Source organism: Sphaeramia orbicularis, chromosome 16, assembly GCF_902148855.1.
Source record: "Sphaeramia orbicularis chromosome 16, fSphaOr1.1, whole genome shotgun sequence".
In the NCBI taxonomy this organism is placed as follows: Eukaryota; Metazoa; Chordata; class Actinopteri; order Kurtiformes; family Apogonidae; genus Sphaeramia; species Sphaeramia orbicularis.
The window spans coordinates 7,384,167-7,402,899 of NC_043972.1; the positions used below are offsets into that span (position 1 = coordinate 7,384,167).

The window sequence follows — 18,733 nt, forward strand, 5'->3', positions numbered from 1 at the left end:
CATTTAGTACAATAAGGGAAATGCAAACATAAAGTCTGTGGAAACTTGTAAACATAACACTTTGTTCCTCAAAGGCCATGACTCTACAGTTGTAGAAAATAACAATAACTAGAAAAGCACAGACCTCCGCCTAGGCAGATCAGTGCACCCCCCCCCTTCCCATCACCACCAAAATTTAATCATTTGTTCCTTACTGTATTCGTTTGTATACTAGTGTGTTATGTTTTACCTTTTTGATATGCTGTTGGGTATTACTGATTTTCATTGATGCATTTCTTTATTTATTTAACCTTGAGGAAGTCCCTTGAGATAAAATCTATTTTTTGAGGCAGACCGACATAATAACCCATTAAAACTGTACTACAGAATACACACATACCATATCAGGTGACTCAAATATAGCAAAGTTATGTAAATCCAACTCATGGTCTTCACATTAAAGTGTAGATTTGCAGATGTGGACAGCTCTCATTAACCTTTAAAGACCCAGAGCTATTTTTGTGGTGACTTCCAAATGACTTTTTTCCCTGTATTTAACCTTTCCTAAGTGATTCATCACCATTTATTCCCTGAGTTCTCACAGACTTTGGAAAAACAGTGTTTTCCTACCGTGCACAATGGTCGTGGAATAATCTTCAAAAAACTGTAAAACTAAATACGTTCATTTCTGTTAATGATTTTAAAAGTATCACAGAGAATGCAGTGAAGGAGGAATGTGACTGTTTTTCTTGATGCCATTGTGGTTGAATAGTTGTTATTGTGTTTTACTGTTAATTGTGTATCATGTATGTGTTTTATGTTGTTTGGACTGTGTATGGCTGCTACCTTGGCCAGGTCTCCTTTGCAAAAGAGATTCCTAATCTCAGTGGGACTTCCTGGTTAAATAAAGGTAAAATAAATAATATTACCCACTGCATTTTGCATTTTTAGTGAAAACCAGGAATTTTCTATTATTTCACATATATGGTTGAGCAAATTCAAAGGTTATTGTATAAAAACAGAGAAAACTGAAGAAAAATGGTCTTTTTTTTTTTTTTTTGCTAAATATATGATTAACTGAATGTCTGCAACCACTGTCACTGATCCAACTCCATGGGTTTTACTGGTGAATTAAAGTTGTAGAAGATGACAGTGTTTCCACATTCACTCTGAACGTCCAAATGGGTCATATCTGATGACCATGAAAAGATGACAAACTGCAATTCCCCTCAGTTATTTACATGTATTGATAAGTTTAGTGGATCGAAAAACACTAAACATTTTAGATCAGTAGGTGCTTTTGGTCGCTGGTGCCTGTTTAAGTCCTTGAGGGTTACGTTTTTCTATAAATTTGGTCACAGAGTTCAGCTGTTTGTGTCGTATGAGCCACAGATGGAAAGATTCAACCACCAACAATTGGAGTAGGTCTGAAAAATAAAAATCAATCACTATTATCAGTTAATATTTTAGGTGCTGGATTATGGTTTGATTCGTAGAAATCTGCAGAAGCTGAAAAATAAATTGTCTCCTGTCTTATCTTTGATTGAAATCTCTTTATTATTGATCACAAACAACCCAGAAAAGGAAACTAGTCCCTGTCAGCGCGGTGGTCAGTGATGTGAAACAAGTTAATGATGAGGACGGATATAAATAGGGAGAACTTTGACCTCTCGCATGTTTGACCTGTTGAGCTTCATATTTCACATTTTAGTGCATATCATTAAACAGATACAGGTTTTTCACATCCACAGAAAAGAGAAGAAATGTAAATGTAAATGACTGCTTTAACCCTTTCATGCACAGTGGTCACTCCAGTGGACAGTTATTCTTCAGTTGTTCCTTATATATTCATGGATTTTGTTGTTTTAATTCCATATTAGCCGACACAGTGGACGCTCATGCACCGTCCCATACACTGTAATTCATACCGTTAACTTTGCCGTTCTTCATAAACCTGATCTGCACTAACATGCTTGAGTGGAAATCAGTTGCTTATCATTATTATTATTATTATTATTATTATTATTATTATTAGACTGTAATTAACAGTTTGGGGTTTTTTTTTGCGTATTATCTGTTAAAATGTGAGAAAACATCAGAGTAGCTGCATTAAAAATGTTTTTATTTCATAGTTTTCACACAGTATATCAATAAATATATTTCTTTACTTCAAAAATTAAATACATGGTTTCCAGCTGAGTCGACATTATTGTAACTCCATGAAAAATTGGTTCACAAAATTTTTTTAGTTGCATTGTTTTTTAATGCCTAAAGGAATAAAAACACTCAGGAAAAAAAGAATCTTGATTAAGGCATAATTCATGCACGAAAGGGTTAAATGCATTTAATTTTTTTAATTATTCCGGCTTTAACTGTGTTTATGAAGCTGAACAGGAAGGACAGATTCTCTTGTGCGTCCATCATATGAAGTCAGTATGACTCCATATGAAGGAGCTGCTGGTTGTTTTGCTGCATAGGTGGTTTAAGGTGATTTAAGACAGACTGAAAGGTGCACAGACTGTTTCCCTATCCAGTCCCCAGAAGAGCCATTTATTACCTGTCATATCAGGCTGTAGGCTCATCTAAAACCAGTGAACACACACAGCAAATGCATCCAGATATAAAAACAGAATGATGTGGCAGGGAGGAGTTTTAAACGGGAAACCTGGAGGATTTCTAAATAGAGTTTTGAGCAGATCTTTCAGGGTGATGATTCTGAACACCACCACACAGACATGTATATGGTAACTGCTGACCTGAGACCTGCCGGGGTCAGGTATCAGTGTAACAGCACCGTCGACCTCTGACCTCACATCTGTTTGATGCCTCTCTGGCAGTGTTTTCAAATATCAATCAGCGGAACAAACGTTTCAATCAAATGGGTTCAATCCAGGCTGAGATGACAGGACAGGAACCCCTTTTGGATTTCCTCATGAATTAAAGCCCATTCTGTTGGAGGATTCTGTTGGGTTTCTGTAAATTGGCTTAGAGTCTGGTTTTTGACCAACTCTATATATAAAGTGTCATGAGATAGCTTTTTTTGTGATCTGGCATTATATAAATAAAATTTGATTGATTGAGTGATTTAATTGGTTTTCCCCTGTAAGTCGCTTTGGAAAAAAGCGTCTGCCAAATGCATAAACATAAACATAAACATAAAGCCCAGATACGACACGAAAACAGCTTGTACTGAACAGTGTTTTATGGGAGCTGATATCTGTTTTGCACATTCTAGGACTCTGATGGTTTTTCATGATGCAGGTGATGGAAAAATGCAGCTGAACCTTGATCTGGGGTAAATAAAGAACACATGGTTGCTGTTTGTTCCACATTTTTACTGCTTTTATTCAAGCTTAAGAACACGTACTAGTTGTGTCTTTAAATACTAATTACAAGTTTGTCTTCATCTGTATCACAGAGGAGAAATAACATGTTCTTACCTTGCTTTAGAACAGTACTTCTCAATCCTGTCTGCAGAAATCTTCAATAAATCCCAAATGTTCTTCAGAAATAGAAGGGGATGTCAGTGAAAGCAGCGTCTCCAGACTGTAACCATGCTCACATCCCAAGCCTCCGTCTGGTTTCTGGACACACACTGGTGTTGCTCGGCCCCTTTCCTCCATCCACTCCCCCTGCTTTGCCTCCGACCACAGAGACGCCTCTCCTTCAACAGTAACTCTGTGACTTAAATCACATTCACATCTTATCTAGATTTATTTCACACAGCAGGGACTGAATGCCTTTACTGTAAATTCTCTGCAGTGCCAAAAGGATTTGACTAATTGATTTCGACTGGTTTCCACCAAGAGAGGTTGATGTAATATGATTAGTGTGAATTAGAGTTAGTTCAAAGAGCTTTTACAATCAAAGAGCTCTAATCAACAATGAACAATTAACAGTGTTCATTAATGTTTATGTATGAAGTCTGTATAATTAAATTCAATAATTTAATTGTCCTTCACATTCCCTTGCAAATGTTTTATATGTTTTTCTATATTTCCATGTGGAAATAAAACCAAACTAAGACAAGTACAAACAAGTACGGATCAGGGAATTTTGTAATTGTGTGTCAACATGAAATAGCAAATAAATAATTAACTTCACACTGGAGTACAAAAAAAGGGAACAGAAACAAACTATTGTTCATGGTGTAATGTAGCAGAAAGAATCACAGAATAATGTTGTAAGTGATGTTTGGAGCAGCTGAGCATCGCTTTATGGAAAGACTCGGTCAGTTTGGTCATGATTTTCACCTGTCTGTCTGTCTGTCTGTCTGTCTGTCTATCTATCTATCTAAATCCAACTTTATTTGTAAAGCACTTTAAAACAGCCACAGTGGACCAAAGTGCTGTACAGAAAAATAAACAAAAACCAAAATAACAGAATAAAACACAATAGATTAAAAGACATAAAACTGTACAAAAAAAAAAAAAAATCTATCCATCATCCACTGTGTTGGGTGAGCTGAGATGTGATTATTATTTATGTGACCTCATGTATTTACCTGAAACTGACCTCTGTTCATTTTGATGCATCAGTTTCTATTGTCAAAAACAAAACACAACCACCTGCCAGTGAAATTAGATTTTAATAGACAAATCTTTACATTTCCATCCAGGAGTATTCAGGTTTGATGTCATGTCCTTGCCAGACATTTCGTGTCCAGGCTTTTGCCAATATCTCCATCTGGAGGAACAGACTCATGTTTACACAGACTACTTCCCATTGACTTAATTGAAAAAACACAACACAGTCCATATTTATTGGATGTCTGAACATACAGAGTCATTACAGTAGCTTCCGTAAGCAACTCACTCAAAGTGACCTCAAAGAGCAACTGATTCCAGATCAGTGTTACTTCTGTGCTGTCTGAGCAGATAAATAGCAGCCCGTGACGTTTGTCATCAATCAGTAGAAACACACATTTAGACGTTATGGAGTTCAACTCAACACTCGGATTTTTAAACACATACAATAAACGGTGATATGTTTGATATACACTAGGTTGCTCTTTGATCATGTCAGAATTCAGGCAGATGCATTTCTTTGGGAAACTTCCAGTCAAGGTGACACTTCACACACAGGTTTGGAAAGTGCACCCCATCAGAGAGAAAGTTAGAAATAAAGGCAATCTAACCGTGATCATGAGCAGAGACGAGACAAACAGGAAACAGGACGACTCTCCTCTCACTGCTGTGAGAAACAGGGTGGTCGTCTTTGCATTTGTTGGAGGATGTCTATCAAAGGTAAGACTTACACAATACTAAAACAGCTACACACAGAGCATAAATAGAATTATTAAAAATAGAGATACTTTTTCATCTATCAAACTTTGTAGTTCTTTCAAATTCAACTAGCTTCAAATGCACAGAAAATGTGCATCGTTTCTGGTTTTTTACTGGAAACAGACGGGATAAATGGACCAGTTACAGGAAGTTTATGACTTCATTAATATATATAACAGGAAGGGGTGAAAGGTCACCGTGGTGGTGGTGGTGGTCTTTATGGGAGCTGACGTGTGTGAGATGTGTGTAAACACATGCTTTTGTACGTGTCAGTGCATGCATGGCTGTTCTGTACTGTATGTGCGTAGCTACAATATATCATGAATATCCTGTAGACTGGAGAGGCAGTGTGGTGCATATATTTTGCTGGGGTTTTATTAACAGCAGGGGCCAGTCAGCAGGATCTCAGGAGTGTCTTCATGCTGTCGCAGTGGAGTATGGAGGTGGAGCCTGTTTGGGAGGGACGCTGACACTGTCGTCATATGGTGGCAGAAGCACCTGGAAAAGGACAAGGAGAAGGAAATACTTAACAAGGACAAAATATATACATATGCAACATTTTTATGAGCCTGAAAAACCTGCAAAATGTTCATGTCAGCTTTGGCTACAATAGAGGAAAAAAACATGGTACAACCTGAATGTACAGCACATGATCATTAAGAAACCACTTTTGCTTCAGTTATGGCATAAAACACCAAACAGCAATGTGATGTATGGTGGAAAACTGGGAGTGAAAATCAGTAACATTTCAGCAATATTGATTCCTAAGTAAAACAATAGTTATTTCATTATTTAAAAGAAAATATGAACTTGCTTTTTTTTTTTTTTTTACATTATCTGAGATTCTACCTTGCAAATTCTGTAAACTAATGCTCTAAAGTGACACATTCCATCCAACCCTCTATTTGTGCAGCACATTTTTAGACATGATGAATCAAAATACTTTCCCCACAGAGACAAAAAGAGACGAATAAATCATATAATTTACAATGAAGTACTTTGTTTGACTCAAACTACATCTACTGAGTCTTGATTCTGGAAACTGGTTCCAGGCATGCGCAGTATTAAAGCCTATATTAGATTAAATTCTGGGGGCGATCAGCAGAGCTTTGTGGAATCAGCCACAGACGACAGAGGTAGATGTTGAACTAGTCACTGATAATAATAATTAGTAATATTTCTGGAGTTCGGTGACAACAGGCTTTTACTGAGGTGAGTGATGGCTTAATTCTAGGGTGCAGTGCAGTAAGAAAAACACAAAGCATGAGTCGGCTGCAGATTTAGTTTAAAAGCTGTGTTCTGATCATCTGACTGGACAGGGCTTCTATTATTCATCCATCACTCCAAAGTAAAAGTAGGCTAAGTAGTGACAGATACTAAATTTAGCGAATAGCTGTCAATCTGTAGCTGAACGTATGTGTCAGATTCTTTTGGACAGTTTGGTTCTCTGTTACTGAAGCAGAGAAATCACAGCAAGCAGGAAATATATGGGTCCTTCTATGAAACTGGGTACATTTTAGTACCTGGCACTTTGCCAGCTTTTTTTGACCCAATAATTAAAGAGAAATGTAGACATATTTCCCCCCAGGATGTACCTAATGATGACCTCAGATAAATGCAAAAAGAATTATACTCTTCCTCTGAGCCAAAATATTGGGAGCAAAAACAGGACCAAAACTGGGACATGAAAAACTACCTAGGTGTCAGTGCATTTTACCTGGACCACATGTCTGTAAATGGTCTTATATAGCGCTATAAATAAAGACACTGTGTTAAACTTGATGATCCTAGTGTTTTTTGTAACCCAGACATGCAAGTTTTTCATGAATCTCAGTCTCATTCCAGGTTTTATATGTAACCCATCGTGTCCACTTGTGTTACATACAGAACCTGCACAGTTAAACACACATAAATTGCAAATGATTTTGCAACAGCAGTCATTTTTGTGAAACACTCTGCCTTGCATAATTAGTTCAATTCCCAAAATGTACCTGTGAGAGAATAAAAACATATTCAAAAAAATAGTAGTGCGTAATTTTCGTGTCCTTCTTACATGCAGATTTTTGTATTAAATATAATGTAAAATAATATAAAAATTTGTTTTATCTGAAAAATAGTTTCTCTTTTATCTCAGTAAGTCTTTATTTTTAAAATAGACCCAAAGTGCTTCCAAACTTGCTTCATAACATTAGTCTACATCTGGTTTGAATTTTTAGCCCTTCTGTCCTGTTTCTAGGGACCAGTTTCATAGAAGCATCCATACTTTAATCTCTGGTGTTTCCCTGTAGCTGGAGTCAGAATTATACATTTTATTGTTTATGCTTCATCTTTGTATGTGTGTGAGTTGCTCTGGTTTCGCTGTAACATTCATGACAAACAGACGTTGTAGTTTATCTTTGTGCTTCAGTTCACTTCATATACCAGCGCCATGTGTCTGACCTCCATCAGCCATGTTTAAAACAATGACGCACTGAGGGTTTTTCTCATCACAGGGAGGCTCAATGTCAGAGCTTAACCCCTGTGATCTTTAACAAGAGAAAAGAAACTAATCAATACCCTTTAAGAGCCTCCGCTGGCTCCTTCAACACAAATCTATAAAAGACACAATTTATAAAAGCCATTGTGTTCTGTATGTTTACTCTGGTGCTTTATTTCTATTTTATGCTACTTTAAACTTACGCTCCATCACATTTATTTGACAGCTTTGGCTACTTTTAAGAGGAAGATTTCACATAGTGGAAAGGCTTAAAAGATTAAATTCAAGATTAAACCAGTGGTTTCCAATCTTTTCAGCTTCTGACGTCTTAGAAAAAGCAAAGAAGCGTTGTTGTGCTCACTTTTCAGATGTCGACAGCCTCTGATTTTTCCCTCTAAATTTCTCACATGGATTCACATCAATAAATATTCAAATCATCCAGTAACTCAAGAAAAAGCCTAGAGACAAAACTTCAGTACTTGGACTACATTTTCATGCCGTATCTGAAATAAATAAAGGATTATATGAATATTTCTGAGGCTTAATGACAAAAACATGAGTCAGATTCACTGAGCTGATCTATAGTTAAACAGAGTGTCCTTACAACCACTGCTTTGTTTAGATCTGGATACGATTTTACTTTTGAAAACCAGAAATCTCAGAGCACTTGACTCCTTAACCGTTGAGTAATCCCTCATATTAACCTTACGGAGAGAAATAAAGCTGTGTGTTTGGTGTTTGAGGCTGTGCATCAACTGTTCAATGCCAAATAAAGCCCCTAACTGTGAGTGTGTGCTGGGTTTTGTGTATGTCCAGCCAGGAATCCAGCTCATATGGAATGCATTACGGACCTTTGACCTAAACGCTGTATAGCTGATACACAGCCACACAAGCCACAAACCAGGTCTGTGGGGAGGTCTAATTAAATAAGACCGCCTCCAATTGAAAAAGCAAACATGCAGAGGTGAAACTAATGTTATGGAACGAAGGAGCAGGCTACTGTTTTTCTGGCTTTTTTCACTCGTGATGTCAGCGAGTTGGAGAATGGCCTCGGTTCAGGTGTTTTATGCATTATGAGCACATAAATGTTTCTGTTTCTGAAAACCCCCCCAAACATCCCATCAAGACTGAGTGTATTAAAGTGTTCATTGTGGTGAACTGTTTCATATTCAGTGGAATGTTTCACTCTGAGGAGTCTTTGGGTGCAGATGGAGTAGAATACCTGTGAAAGCCAACATGTGATCGTCATAACAGGTCGTTAATGTTTTTACAGCCTCATTCGTCTTCTCCCTCCTGTCAGAGTAACAGTAGCTGTTGTAAGTGTGTGGGTGGCAGCGTTGAGTGGTCAGAGAGCCAGACCTGGGCAACAGGACACCGACAGACTCTGATTCATCCGCACTGAACTCACTGTACGACCACTGTCCCTCAGACACTGTCGTAATGGCTTTGCCAGTGCAGAGCCTCATCCCTCCGTCTTCGTCCCTGATGCCTGTGTAAAACTACCTGCCACAACAGCCCACCTTTAAACTTCCTTCCTCCCCCGACATGATGACTTTACTGTTGCCAAGCTGGCCTGAGCACAGGAAACCTACGCAGACGATAAAAACGTGACTCGCGGTCTAAAATGAACAGGATGTCATTTTTCCACAGAATTTGATTTGTTGACAGTGGAAATGTAGGAGAGCAGTAAACAGACGTCATACAGAGTTTAATGGTAGAGTTCTAACTCTGTGATACATGACCTTCTGTAATGAAACAAGATTCGTTTTGAGACTCAAGAAATTTCTTGATAAATTTTACAAAGAATGACTTAAGTTTATCGACTAATATAGAACAGATTTCAAGAAAAATAGCATAAGGCTCTTTTCTTTTTTAGCCTTTAGTTTGCTGCTATTTTTGTTTGGTGTTGACTTGTATTGTCTTGTCATGTTTAGTTCGGCAAAAACAAACGCGTACAATGTTAAAGTGGTTGGATTAAGTAAGTGTTTACTTCTTCCCACTCCCTGTCAGATGTGTAAAGAACACATAAATTATATTAAGTATTTCTTATTAAGTTTTATTAAGTTTCGTTTTTGTTGTTTTGGTTGTCTTATGTTGTTAATTTGCATTGAGCATTTGCTTTTGTTGGTGGTTGTATTGTGCTTTTTATAAGTCCGAATTAAAACATTCATTCATTCAAGATACTTTATACCTGCTGATTTTCTGTTTGTGACAAAAATACAAAAGAAAACAGACAATGTCAATATTAAAGGTATGCCATCTGGTGAAATGTCCATTATTTGGTCTGTCAGTCTCTTTTTATCTGCTGTGGAGACGTTTCATTAGTTCAGCTGAACATTAGGAGTGTTGTATTATTGAAGTTGAAGCGTTGAAGTGACAGTGTTCAGATGGTGAACTCTGCAGAAACACCTTAGTAACAGCTCATTGGAAAATGTGATTAACACTCACAAAGGTGGTCGAACTAAGAAAAACAATCAGTGCAAAAGTTATTTTCAACTAGTTTTGTTTAACTTCAGTGCAGCCTCCAGAAAAAGTGGCCTGTTAAACAGAGAACAGACCGATTCACACAGCGAATGTCCAGAACTAGAACTGGAGATTTACTGATAATCTTCAGCTCAGTGTAAGTGTTACAAGGTTATGGCAAAGATTCAGAAAATATATTATTAATGTAGCAGCTTTCTGCATTTGTCATAACTCCTCAGTGATGCTCAGGAGTGTTCTCAGATATCATCTTTGTATATTTCCAGTTTCTACAATATTACCAGCGAAGCACAAATTATGACTCAGCTTTTGGTCCTTTTTGTCAGACTGTCAGCCTGCAGAGAGGGAGGCTAACTCTAATGATGTCGGGCTACACTTCAGTGTTTTACTGTCTGTTACGCTCTATAAAGTCCTGTGTTAAATGTATTCTTGAAACCGGCTGATGTCACTTACTGTGGTGTCGTTGGTTGTAACATAGAGCAGGATTTCAGAGGAACCTCGTCCGGTTACGTATCTGTAGCAGTTCCATACACATGCAATCAGGTAGGCCTGGTGTCACACAGAAAGAGAAGAAAGCACTGATTAGAAAGTCAATAATCAATATCTATTATTTAACATCCTCTCCTATTCCACCAGTCACGCTATGGACTTTGCTCTTCTCTGTTGTCAGACTTCCTCTAATCAATTCCCTGAAACAGAAAAAAATGTCTCTTTCAAACCCTCTTCCTCCATTACCTTACTTCATTACAATCTATAAATAAATCAACCATATTCAGAAAACATCTGGAAGGGCCTATGTTCACTTCAGATGTATAATATTTTGTTTTATTTTACGGATTTCATTCTTCCTTTCAAAGCTGGTTCAAATATATATACAAGTATTGGCACAAGTGCACTGTTATATACTGAAGAATGCCAGGTTTCTCTGAAAATATCATTTGTTTTTGCACAGACAGTCACATATGGCAGCATGACAACAAGCTGAACTCACTTAAAATATAAACATCAATCATTTTTATTATTTGAGTGTTTGTAGACTGTATTTTCAGGTTATATATATCACTGCAAGGAAGCAAAAAAAACAAGTTCCTTTTGTTCTGTATCATCCAGGAATCACTAAGTCTCCATCCAGTTCCAACACCATCTGCTTTAGTCATCTAGCAGCGTGGACAAAGCCTGGCTGAGCTCTCTGACTGCAGTAATTACACAATTTAGGAGTCACTTTAATGCTCTAATAGCACAGTTATTTTCATACTCTTGAGGAAGCTGTACAGATCCAGTTGCTGCAGCAGAGATTACACAATTTGACTCCAAGTCCACTGCAGATGCTACACAGGGTGTGATAACGATGCTGATTACACATTATAGAGTTATTCCCAAAAACTAATTACTAATTACTTAATTAAGTAATTAACTAATTACTTAATTAACTAACTAATTAACTAATTACTTAATTAACTAACTAATTACTAATTAATTAAAAACTAATAACTAATACTCTATCTCCTAAAATAATCTTAATTTTGGATGCCTTGTGCTTTTCAGGATCTAATTTTAGGCCGTAATAAAGCCACATCTGGATGCAGTGTTGCATAAAAATTGCATAATAAGTATTTTCTTTCTGTCATAAAAAAAAAAAAAAAAAAATGTTTGGTAATCTCATTAGTGCTACTGTGCTGAGAAATCTAAATTAACTTTACCTTGAAGCCGAGAATGCAGCCGATGAAGAGCAGTACGATGAGGACGAGGCAGATGTTACTGAGGGCACCGATCTCCTCTTTGTAGGGGAAATTTTCAGGCTACACATGGGGATAAAACAGCCAATAAAGTTGCCAAATAATGAATGATAAAAGTGAATTTCACAGAGCTGAATTCCTGTTTCATTGGTAAGTTTTTTATTAAATTTAGCACCACGATACGGTTGCAAAAATCTTTGGGACCCAAAAACAATAGAGCTGTGAGGTGTGATTGGCTGTGCCAGTTTCTCACCAGCTGCTGGAGGTAATCCTGTATCGTGTTGGGGTAAACCACGATGCTGACAGCCACCAAAGTGTTCAGGGCAAAGTCAAATAACTGGTAGCAGAAAAATGGGATGATCCAGGCGGCACGCAGCTGAAACACAGACATTTGTATTAGGTAATCACAGGCTGATATATTTATCTGTGGACATAAATCAGACCTTGAACTGGGTCGTGAGGAGATTACAGTGTGTAAAATAATGAAACAGGACAAAAGTCTACTTGGATTTGTTCTGTTTTCAGAGACTTTAAAAAGGAGATGCAGTACAGGAGACCAATATCTTGTCAAGATCCTTGTGATGGCCAGGAAGAAGGCCATAACAAAGAATTGGCTTAAGGCTGATGCTCCGTCTTACAAACAATGGCTTTCAATCATAGATGATATACGTGTCATGGAACATCTTACATATAAACTGAAGTTGAAAGAAAATCTCTTTAGAAAAAACTGGGGAAAATGGCTGACATTCAGGGACAAATGTATCTATTAAGGGACCTAAACATATTCTGACACAAACACAGGCTGTTCTTTTCATTTGTTTGTTTTCTAGTTCTTTTGTTTCTTTTCTTGCTCCTCAACCTGAGAAGATTGTATTGTATTATACTGATAAAAATGAGAAATAAATAAAAATTGTGAAAAAAGAAAGAAAAAAAAAGGGGGATGCAGTGTCTAAGGCAGTTCTGGAAATCACCAGCTGCTATAACTGACTCATTTCAACCTCTTCAGTCTGTCAGTCAAGGCTGGTGCGTTCATTACATTTAATTCTAATCAGTATTCTAAACGGTAAAAATAAGAATCTACCAGTCGTTACCTTGTATGCACCATATGTTGCCATCCCACATATGAGTATCATCAGCAGAGAGATGGCCGAGGCGATGCACATGTCTGAAGCAGAGAGAGAAAGAGATGTAAAAATACAAACTACGTACATTTATACAAACATCTGTTGCTGTTTTTTTTTTTATTTTAGTCTCAGTGAATGTGAGGTCACTTTGGTACAGACACATTCAGTTCCAAATCAAACTGCTCAACATGTTTACAACGGCAACAGAAAAATCCACACAGAGGAAGGATAACGCGGTGCATCTGTTACCAAACAATCTGTGATCTGCTTCATGTCAGGCTGCCCTCATATCAACTCAGCAGAACAGAACTAATCATTCTGTTACATAAGGGTGGCCCTGTGGAAAATCTAAACACAAGTGGTACTACAGGACCATCACCATTCTATCTACAGTACTTTCTATTTTAAAATGATAATGAGTGTATTTTGCAAGTGAGGCAGTTGATTAATAGCATTTGCTGAAACGTACAATATGGACTGTGTGCTACGTCTTTCCTCTAACTTATTTCGAACACTAATTATTAACAAACAAAAGCCATCAACAAATGACACTCTGCCAAGTCCTGTGTGTTAAAGGGGTCATATTTTGCCACTTTTATTAGTCTTTGGTACCTTTATTTGTGTATTTGAACCCTAATAGTTCAAAAAATTTGAATTTAAACCCTCCAGGTGCTGCAAAGCTATTTTTATATTCATTCCGGCAAAAATCGAGTGAATTTCTACAACCCGTTTCAATTCCTGCTTAATTTATTATGTTTCATAACTAGTTACGTCATGACATTTGCACATATAAGGTCCAGACTTCCGATGAACATTTCTCCAAGTACGACATAACTATTTATCAGCAGCGGCGGTTGAAGTAAAAACTGAAAATATGTCCAAACTTTGAGCCGATTAGCTAAAATGTTCAGTTGTTGGTTGTATTAATGAAAATAAGTGGCTGAACGGAACAGAAAGCATGGTCAACAACAAGGAGAGGGTGGAGTGTGAAGTGGAGTGGAGTGTGAACAGGGAACTATTTTAAAATGCATAATTCCATTTAAAGAAGCAAAATATCACTCCTTTAAGGTTGTGTCTGGGAGGTGAAAGCAGAGGAATTGTTAGTTTGGCTGAAACATATACCTATGAGCACCTGATAAATATTTAATCCACACAGAAATGTAAATATGAAAATAACAAGTGGATCATCTCTTGCAGAATATAAGATGCGCTGTAAACAAACACATATTCTAATTGACACTGTTACACCATGAGCTGTAAAGGTGTTGATTGGTGTAATTTTATCACTGGGCAGAACCAGGCTTCCTGTTTTACCCTCTGAAGGCTCTGTTTTTCCAGCTTTGGTAGCTGTGGAAGCTTTGATGCAGTTCCCAATTATATTTTTTTAGTATTTGCAAGTGGCTCTGTCAACAAAATAAACACATGGCCTACTGTTCTATTTGGCAGAAAACACAGCGATGAATCATTTTGAGTTGGTTATCAGATGTATTACTCAGTGGAATTAATGGCATATTTCTAAGTCATGGTGAGACCGAGATGTAAAAAGTTTAATTCCACACAACAGATGTTAGCCTGTTTCGTAAGATAGGCACACACAAAGTTTTCACCACACTCCACTATCCTTTGCATTTGGCATTTTTGGGTGAAAAATCTGTTATTTTCCAACATATAATTGACCTATTATGTAGATGTTCATAAAACCTTAGAGTAAATTCAAAAGTTACTAGACCTAGCTAATTAAACTTGTTGATATCTGTCTTCACATTCAACAGTGCTGAGATAAACAAGTGTAAAAAATAAGGCAATATCAACTACTAGTTTAAATACATTATGTACGTTATGCTACACACATATTAAAATGAAGAAAAAAAAAAGTAGAAATGATGGATCTTTAAGGGAAGCATTATCATTTCTTCTCGCCAATGTAATTGATCTTTCTGTATGTGCAAATGGGTGATTACACTGTGACATTATCATGGATCCTGATTAAGAAACACCGCGGTCATTACTAAACCAAACACTTAACAACAGCTCCACTGACAAAACAGTGCATTCTATAATCTCTGCTGCAAAGATAGTAAAGACAGCTCAAACAAACACATGATGGTTAGTATCTCGGTGCTGCATGTGAGCAGCTTGGACTGATAAAGACTATTTATCACCAAACATGAACAGTTTGTCAGATACAAACAGGGAAAGACAAAATCAACAAGCTACTGAAGACTGTTAAGACAAGTTAAATATTCTTTCTTTGCTGTTGTTATTCTTGTTTATTTATACTAAACCAGAATAATGCAAATAGTTTGATTTGGCAATAAACTTGACTTTTTCATGTTATATTTTGTTATAACTTCATATCACATGTATATTGCCAATTTGATCATTTTAATAACGTCAACTGAACTACTTTTCCTGAGCAGATTTAGTTAAACACACTAGATTTCTTCCTAGTGTGGTTCTCCCATCATTCAACTTCGAGTGTGAAGTAGTTGGGAGTTTTCACAGTTCTGCTCTCCCCAACACTGGAGATGGAACACTGAACCACATTACATGAGCAGAAGTCATTTCTCAGGCAGATTGTGTGTGCCCATGTCGGGGTGGCAGCGGCTGGTCCTGCCTGCAGTAATGGATCACAGGAGTCCTAATCCCCTGGAACTGGGACAATACAGTCATTCCCAATCAGAGGGTACCAGCAGCGGCATATGCTGTGTCCCGTCAGACTGTTCCAGTGTACACCTGGTCTGTTAAGAAGGCTTTTCAAATGCTCTGCACAGATGGACATTAGGCTTGCACGTCTGTGGCTTTGGATGTTTGATTTAAAAAGAAGTGCTGACAGTCGTCTAGACAAATGTGTGAGGTCCCTCTCATAATGCAGCAAACCATGTCATGAGTCAGATGACAAGCCAGTAGAGCACATCGCCCACAGAATAAGTCATGTTACAGTGAATTACAATAGATGTATATGGAACAAAACCTAAACAAACATCAACTGACCGTGAGTGTGTTGTTTTATTGTCCTCTCAAATCTATTTTACAGCTCTGTTAGACTATTAATTATTAACAGGACGTTTACTGTGAAGTACTGGCCTTCTGAGCTACTTACTGGCATCATCCATGACATCCAGGTCATTAGCCAGCTCAGCACTGGTCAGGTGGTACTGCTCTGGATCGCTGAGCGCTGTGAGCAGGATGAGTAACACCACGGCATTGATGAGCTTAAGGACAGAAAACATATGGACAGATAAACAGACATATGAGCAAGAGGTAAAGTGGATCAAGTCAGAATAGAAAAGAGCAGACGTTAACGGCATCCTGAAAGACAGCCATGAGTGTTACAGTTAAACCTCTGCATAGAAATGAGGTAAATGCCATGTTTACATTGAACGCTCAGAATCCAAACACATAAGACCTTGTTTTGGTCTGGCCTGGTGCAGCCAATTATGCATATGACTCATACACTCCCCATTGATCATGTGAATGCAATGGAAAATTCTCTGCAGTCAATAGACAGCCTGACACAAAAACTGCTACCTGAAGAGGCCCGCTGTTAATTTATTCATAGGAGGCGAGCAGAGGATTTTTCCACATGTGGTGTTTGGTTTACTTAACCCTCTCCCTGCATGTTCACTTCATCACACTGACGGTTTTAAGAAACTGACAATCACTCAAAACCTGAATTGGAAATTTACTGGCACATGTTTCATTCATTCCAAAAAGAAACAAGCTATTTCTCCCAATGTAATTAGTCAGATAACCAATAAGTAATGAATATCTCATTTACTCAGCCTCACTGTCATTTCTTTAACCTTTAAAAACCTAAACAGTTGCACCAACAGCACCTACAATCTAAAATGTTCAATAACTGTTGAATCACTAATCCTATCAATTCAAGAAAATCATAAAATGAGTCATCACGTCATGTTTCATAGTCATCAGATATGACCCATTTGGATGTTTAGAGGTTCTGTAGTGAACATAGAAACACTGTCATTTCTTCAACATTGATTCACCAGTAAAACCTATGTAGTTTGACAAATGACAGTGGTTGGAGACATGTATTTATATTCAGTTAATTATATATTTTTATGTCCACTTTTCCTTCTGTTGTCTCTGCTCTGATATAATGACCTTTGAATTGACTCTGAGCCTCTACATGACTAGAAAATTTTAAATATAGGAAAATACGTGATTTGAATGAAAAATGAAGAAGATAATATTGTAATAAATGGTGATGAATCAAATAGGAAAGGTTAAATGTAAAGACAATCTCATTTGGAAATCATCACAAAAACAATACTAGGGCTTTAAAGATCTGATCTATACTAGGATCTCCGTTAAAGAAAACATTTTAAACTAGGGTTGATTGTAAGAGTCTAAACTACTACAGCCCTTGTCTAATGAGCTAATTTTTTTTCCATTTCCGTCATTGTTTCTGTGATGGATGTGTGATGTGTCTCCATACATCCCTGCAGTGAGTGACAGAGAGGCGGTGCTCACCATGTACCAGACCCCCAGTATGATGGTTCCTGTGCGGACATGGCAGCACAGACAGCAGCTTGTGGAGTACCAGCGGTCCCACGGTGAGATCATCATCTTGGTTTAACGTCTGTTTGCTTTACCACAGAGCGGAGCAAACATGTACGGGAGGAGAGCGGTCCGTCTGAAGCGAAGAGCCGATGCCCAGGTGAGTAACGTCCGCCGTGCTTCGGTCCTCGCGGAGGAATGACAAACAGGATCGGATGCGTGTGACCCGCCTGTCCCTTAATACTAATACCGTGAGCAGCTTAGCGTAGCGGTGACTGTCAAGCTAACACCGGGGGAAAACGACGCGTCCGGTTTCAAAATAAAACCTACAATATGCTGGTCATCACTAAACAGCAACTGTGACTACAAAGTAAAAAATTTATCCAGAAATTTTGTGAGTTTAACCGAAAATACTGGAATAACTGAGTCGCGTGGGGCCGTAATGAAAAAAAAAAAAAAAGTCCACTGACCGCATTACATTAGTTAGGATTAATGCGCCAGACGGTTTCTATTATTATTATTATTATTATTATTATTATTATTTGCAGACTAAATGTGAATGGGAGGTGACAGCTGCAATAAAAATCAGACTGACATTCAGAAAAAAAAAAAAAAAAAAAAAAAAAAGGAAGAAATGGAAAAGTGAAGTAACCTTTTCCAGAACCGAAGCCCTGCCCCTTTCGCTGGGCACACATGGGACCAAATTTCAGAAAAATATGTACCGTGGTTAGTGTCATTCTTTTTATCCAGGTTGAATTTTGTCACATTTGTTAACTTAAAAAATTACGAGTCAATAAATTTGCAGTTTGTTGTAATAGTAAAGTGACACCTAGTTTTGTGTGACATTTCGCAATGGACTACATCTTTCGTCACATGACACGTCACGTCACTAACATTATGCATGTTTCACCTCGATTTTCAACAGGGAGGTAAAAAAAAAAAAAAAAAAAATATTGGAAAAATCACCTCAACTCTGGTCAGGTTCAAGCTGCAGAATCATTTTCAGACTCTGAACAGACAGTTACGATGACATCACCACCATGACTTTCAGGTGAATAGTCCTCACATAGTACTACATACAAATATTTTCAGTCTGATACTTAAACAGTTTTACAGCAAACTGCAAGC

The 18,733-nt window shown here is 37.6% G+C and overlaps 2 protein-coding genes across 3 annotated transcripts in view; both read right to left on the minus strand.

Annotated features, from left to right (window-relative positions):
- The window catches only part of LOC115435324 (matrilin-2-like), a 45,004-nt gene extending 40,861 nt beyond the window's left edge, over positions 1–4,143 (minus strand). For both annotated transcript variants that reach the window (XM_030157651.1, XM_030157650.1), the window contains exon 1: positions 3,420–4,143. The gene's annotated coding sequence lies outside the window, so the exon portion shown is untranslated. The remainder of the gene's footprint in view (positions 1–3,419) is intronic.
- A 408-nt stretch (positions 4,144–4,551) lies between these two features.
- Positions 4,552–17,835, minus strand: LOC115435327 (lysosomal-associated transmembrane protein 4B-like). Its single transcript, XM_030157656.1, has 7 exons — positions 17,579–17,835; positions 16,185–16,296; positions 13,049–13,122; positions 12,211–12,333; positions 11,922–12,020; positions 10,675–10,770; positions 4,552–5,762 (listed from the first exon to the last, which is right to left on the minus strand). Exons 1-7 carry the CDS (start codon positions 17,672–17,674, stop codon positions 5,682–5,684), a joined length of 681 nt encoding a protein of 226 aa, XP_030013516.1. The 5' UTR covers positions 17,675–17,835; the 3' UTR covers positions 4,552–5,681.
- Positions 17,836–18,733: the final 898 nt, after the last annotated feature.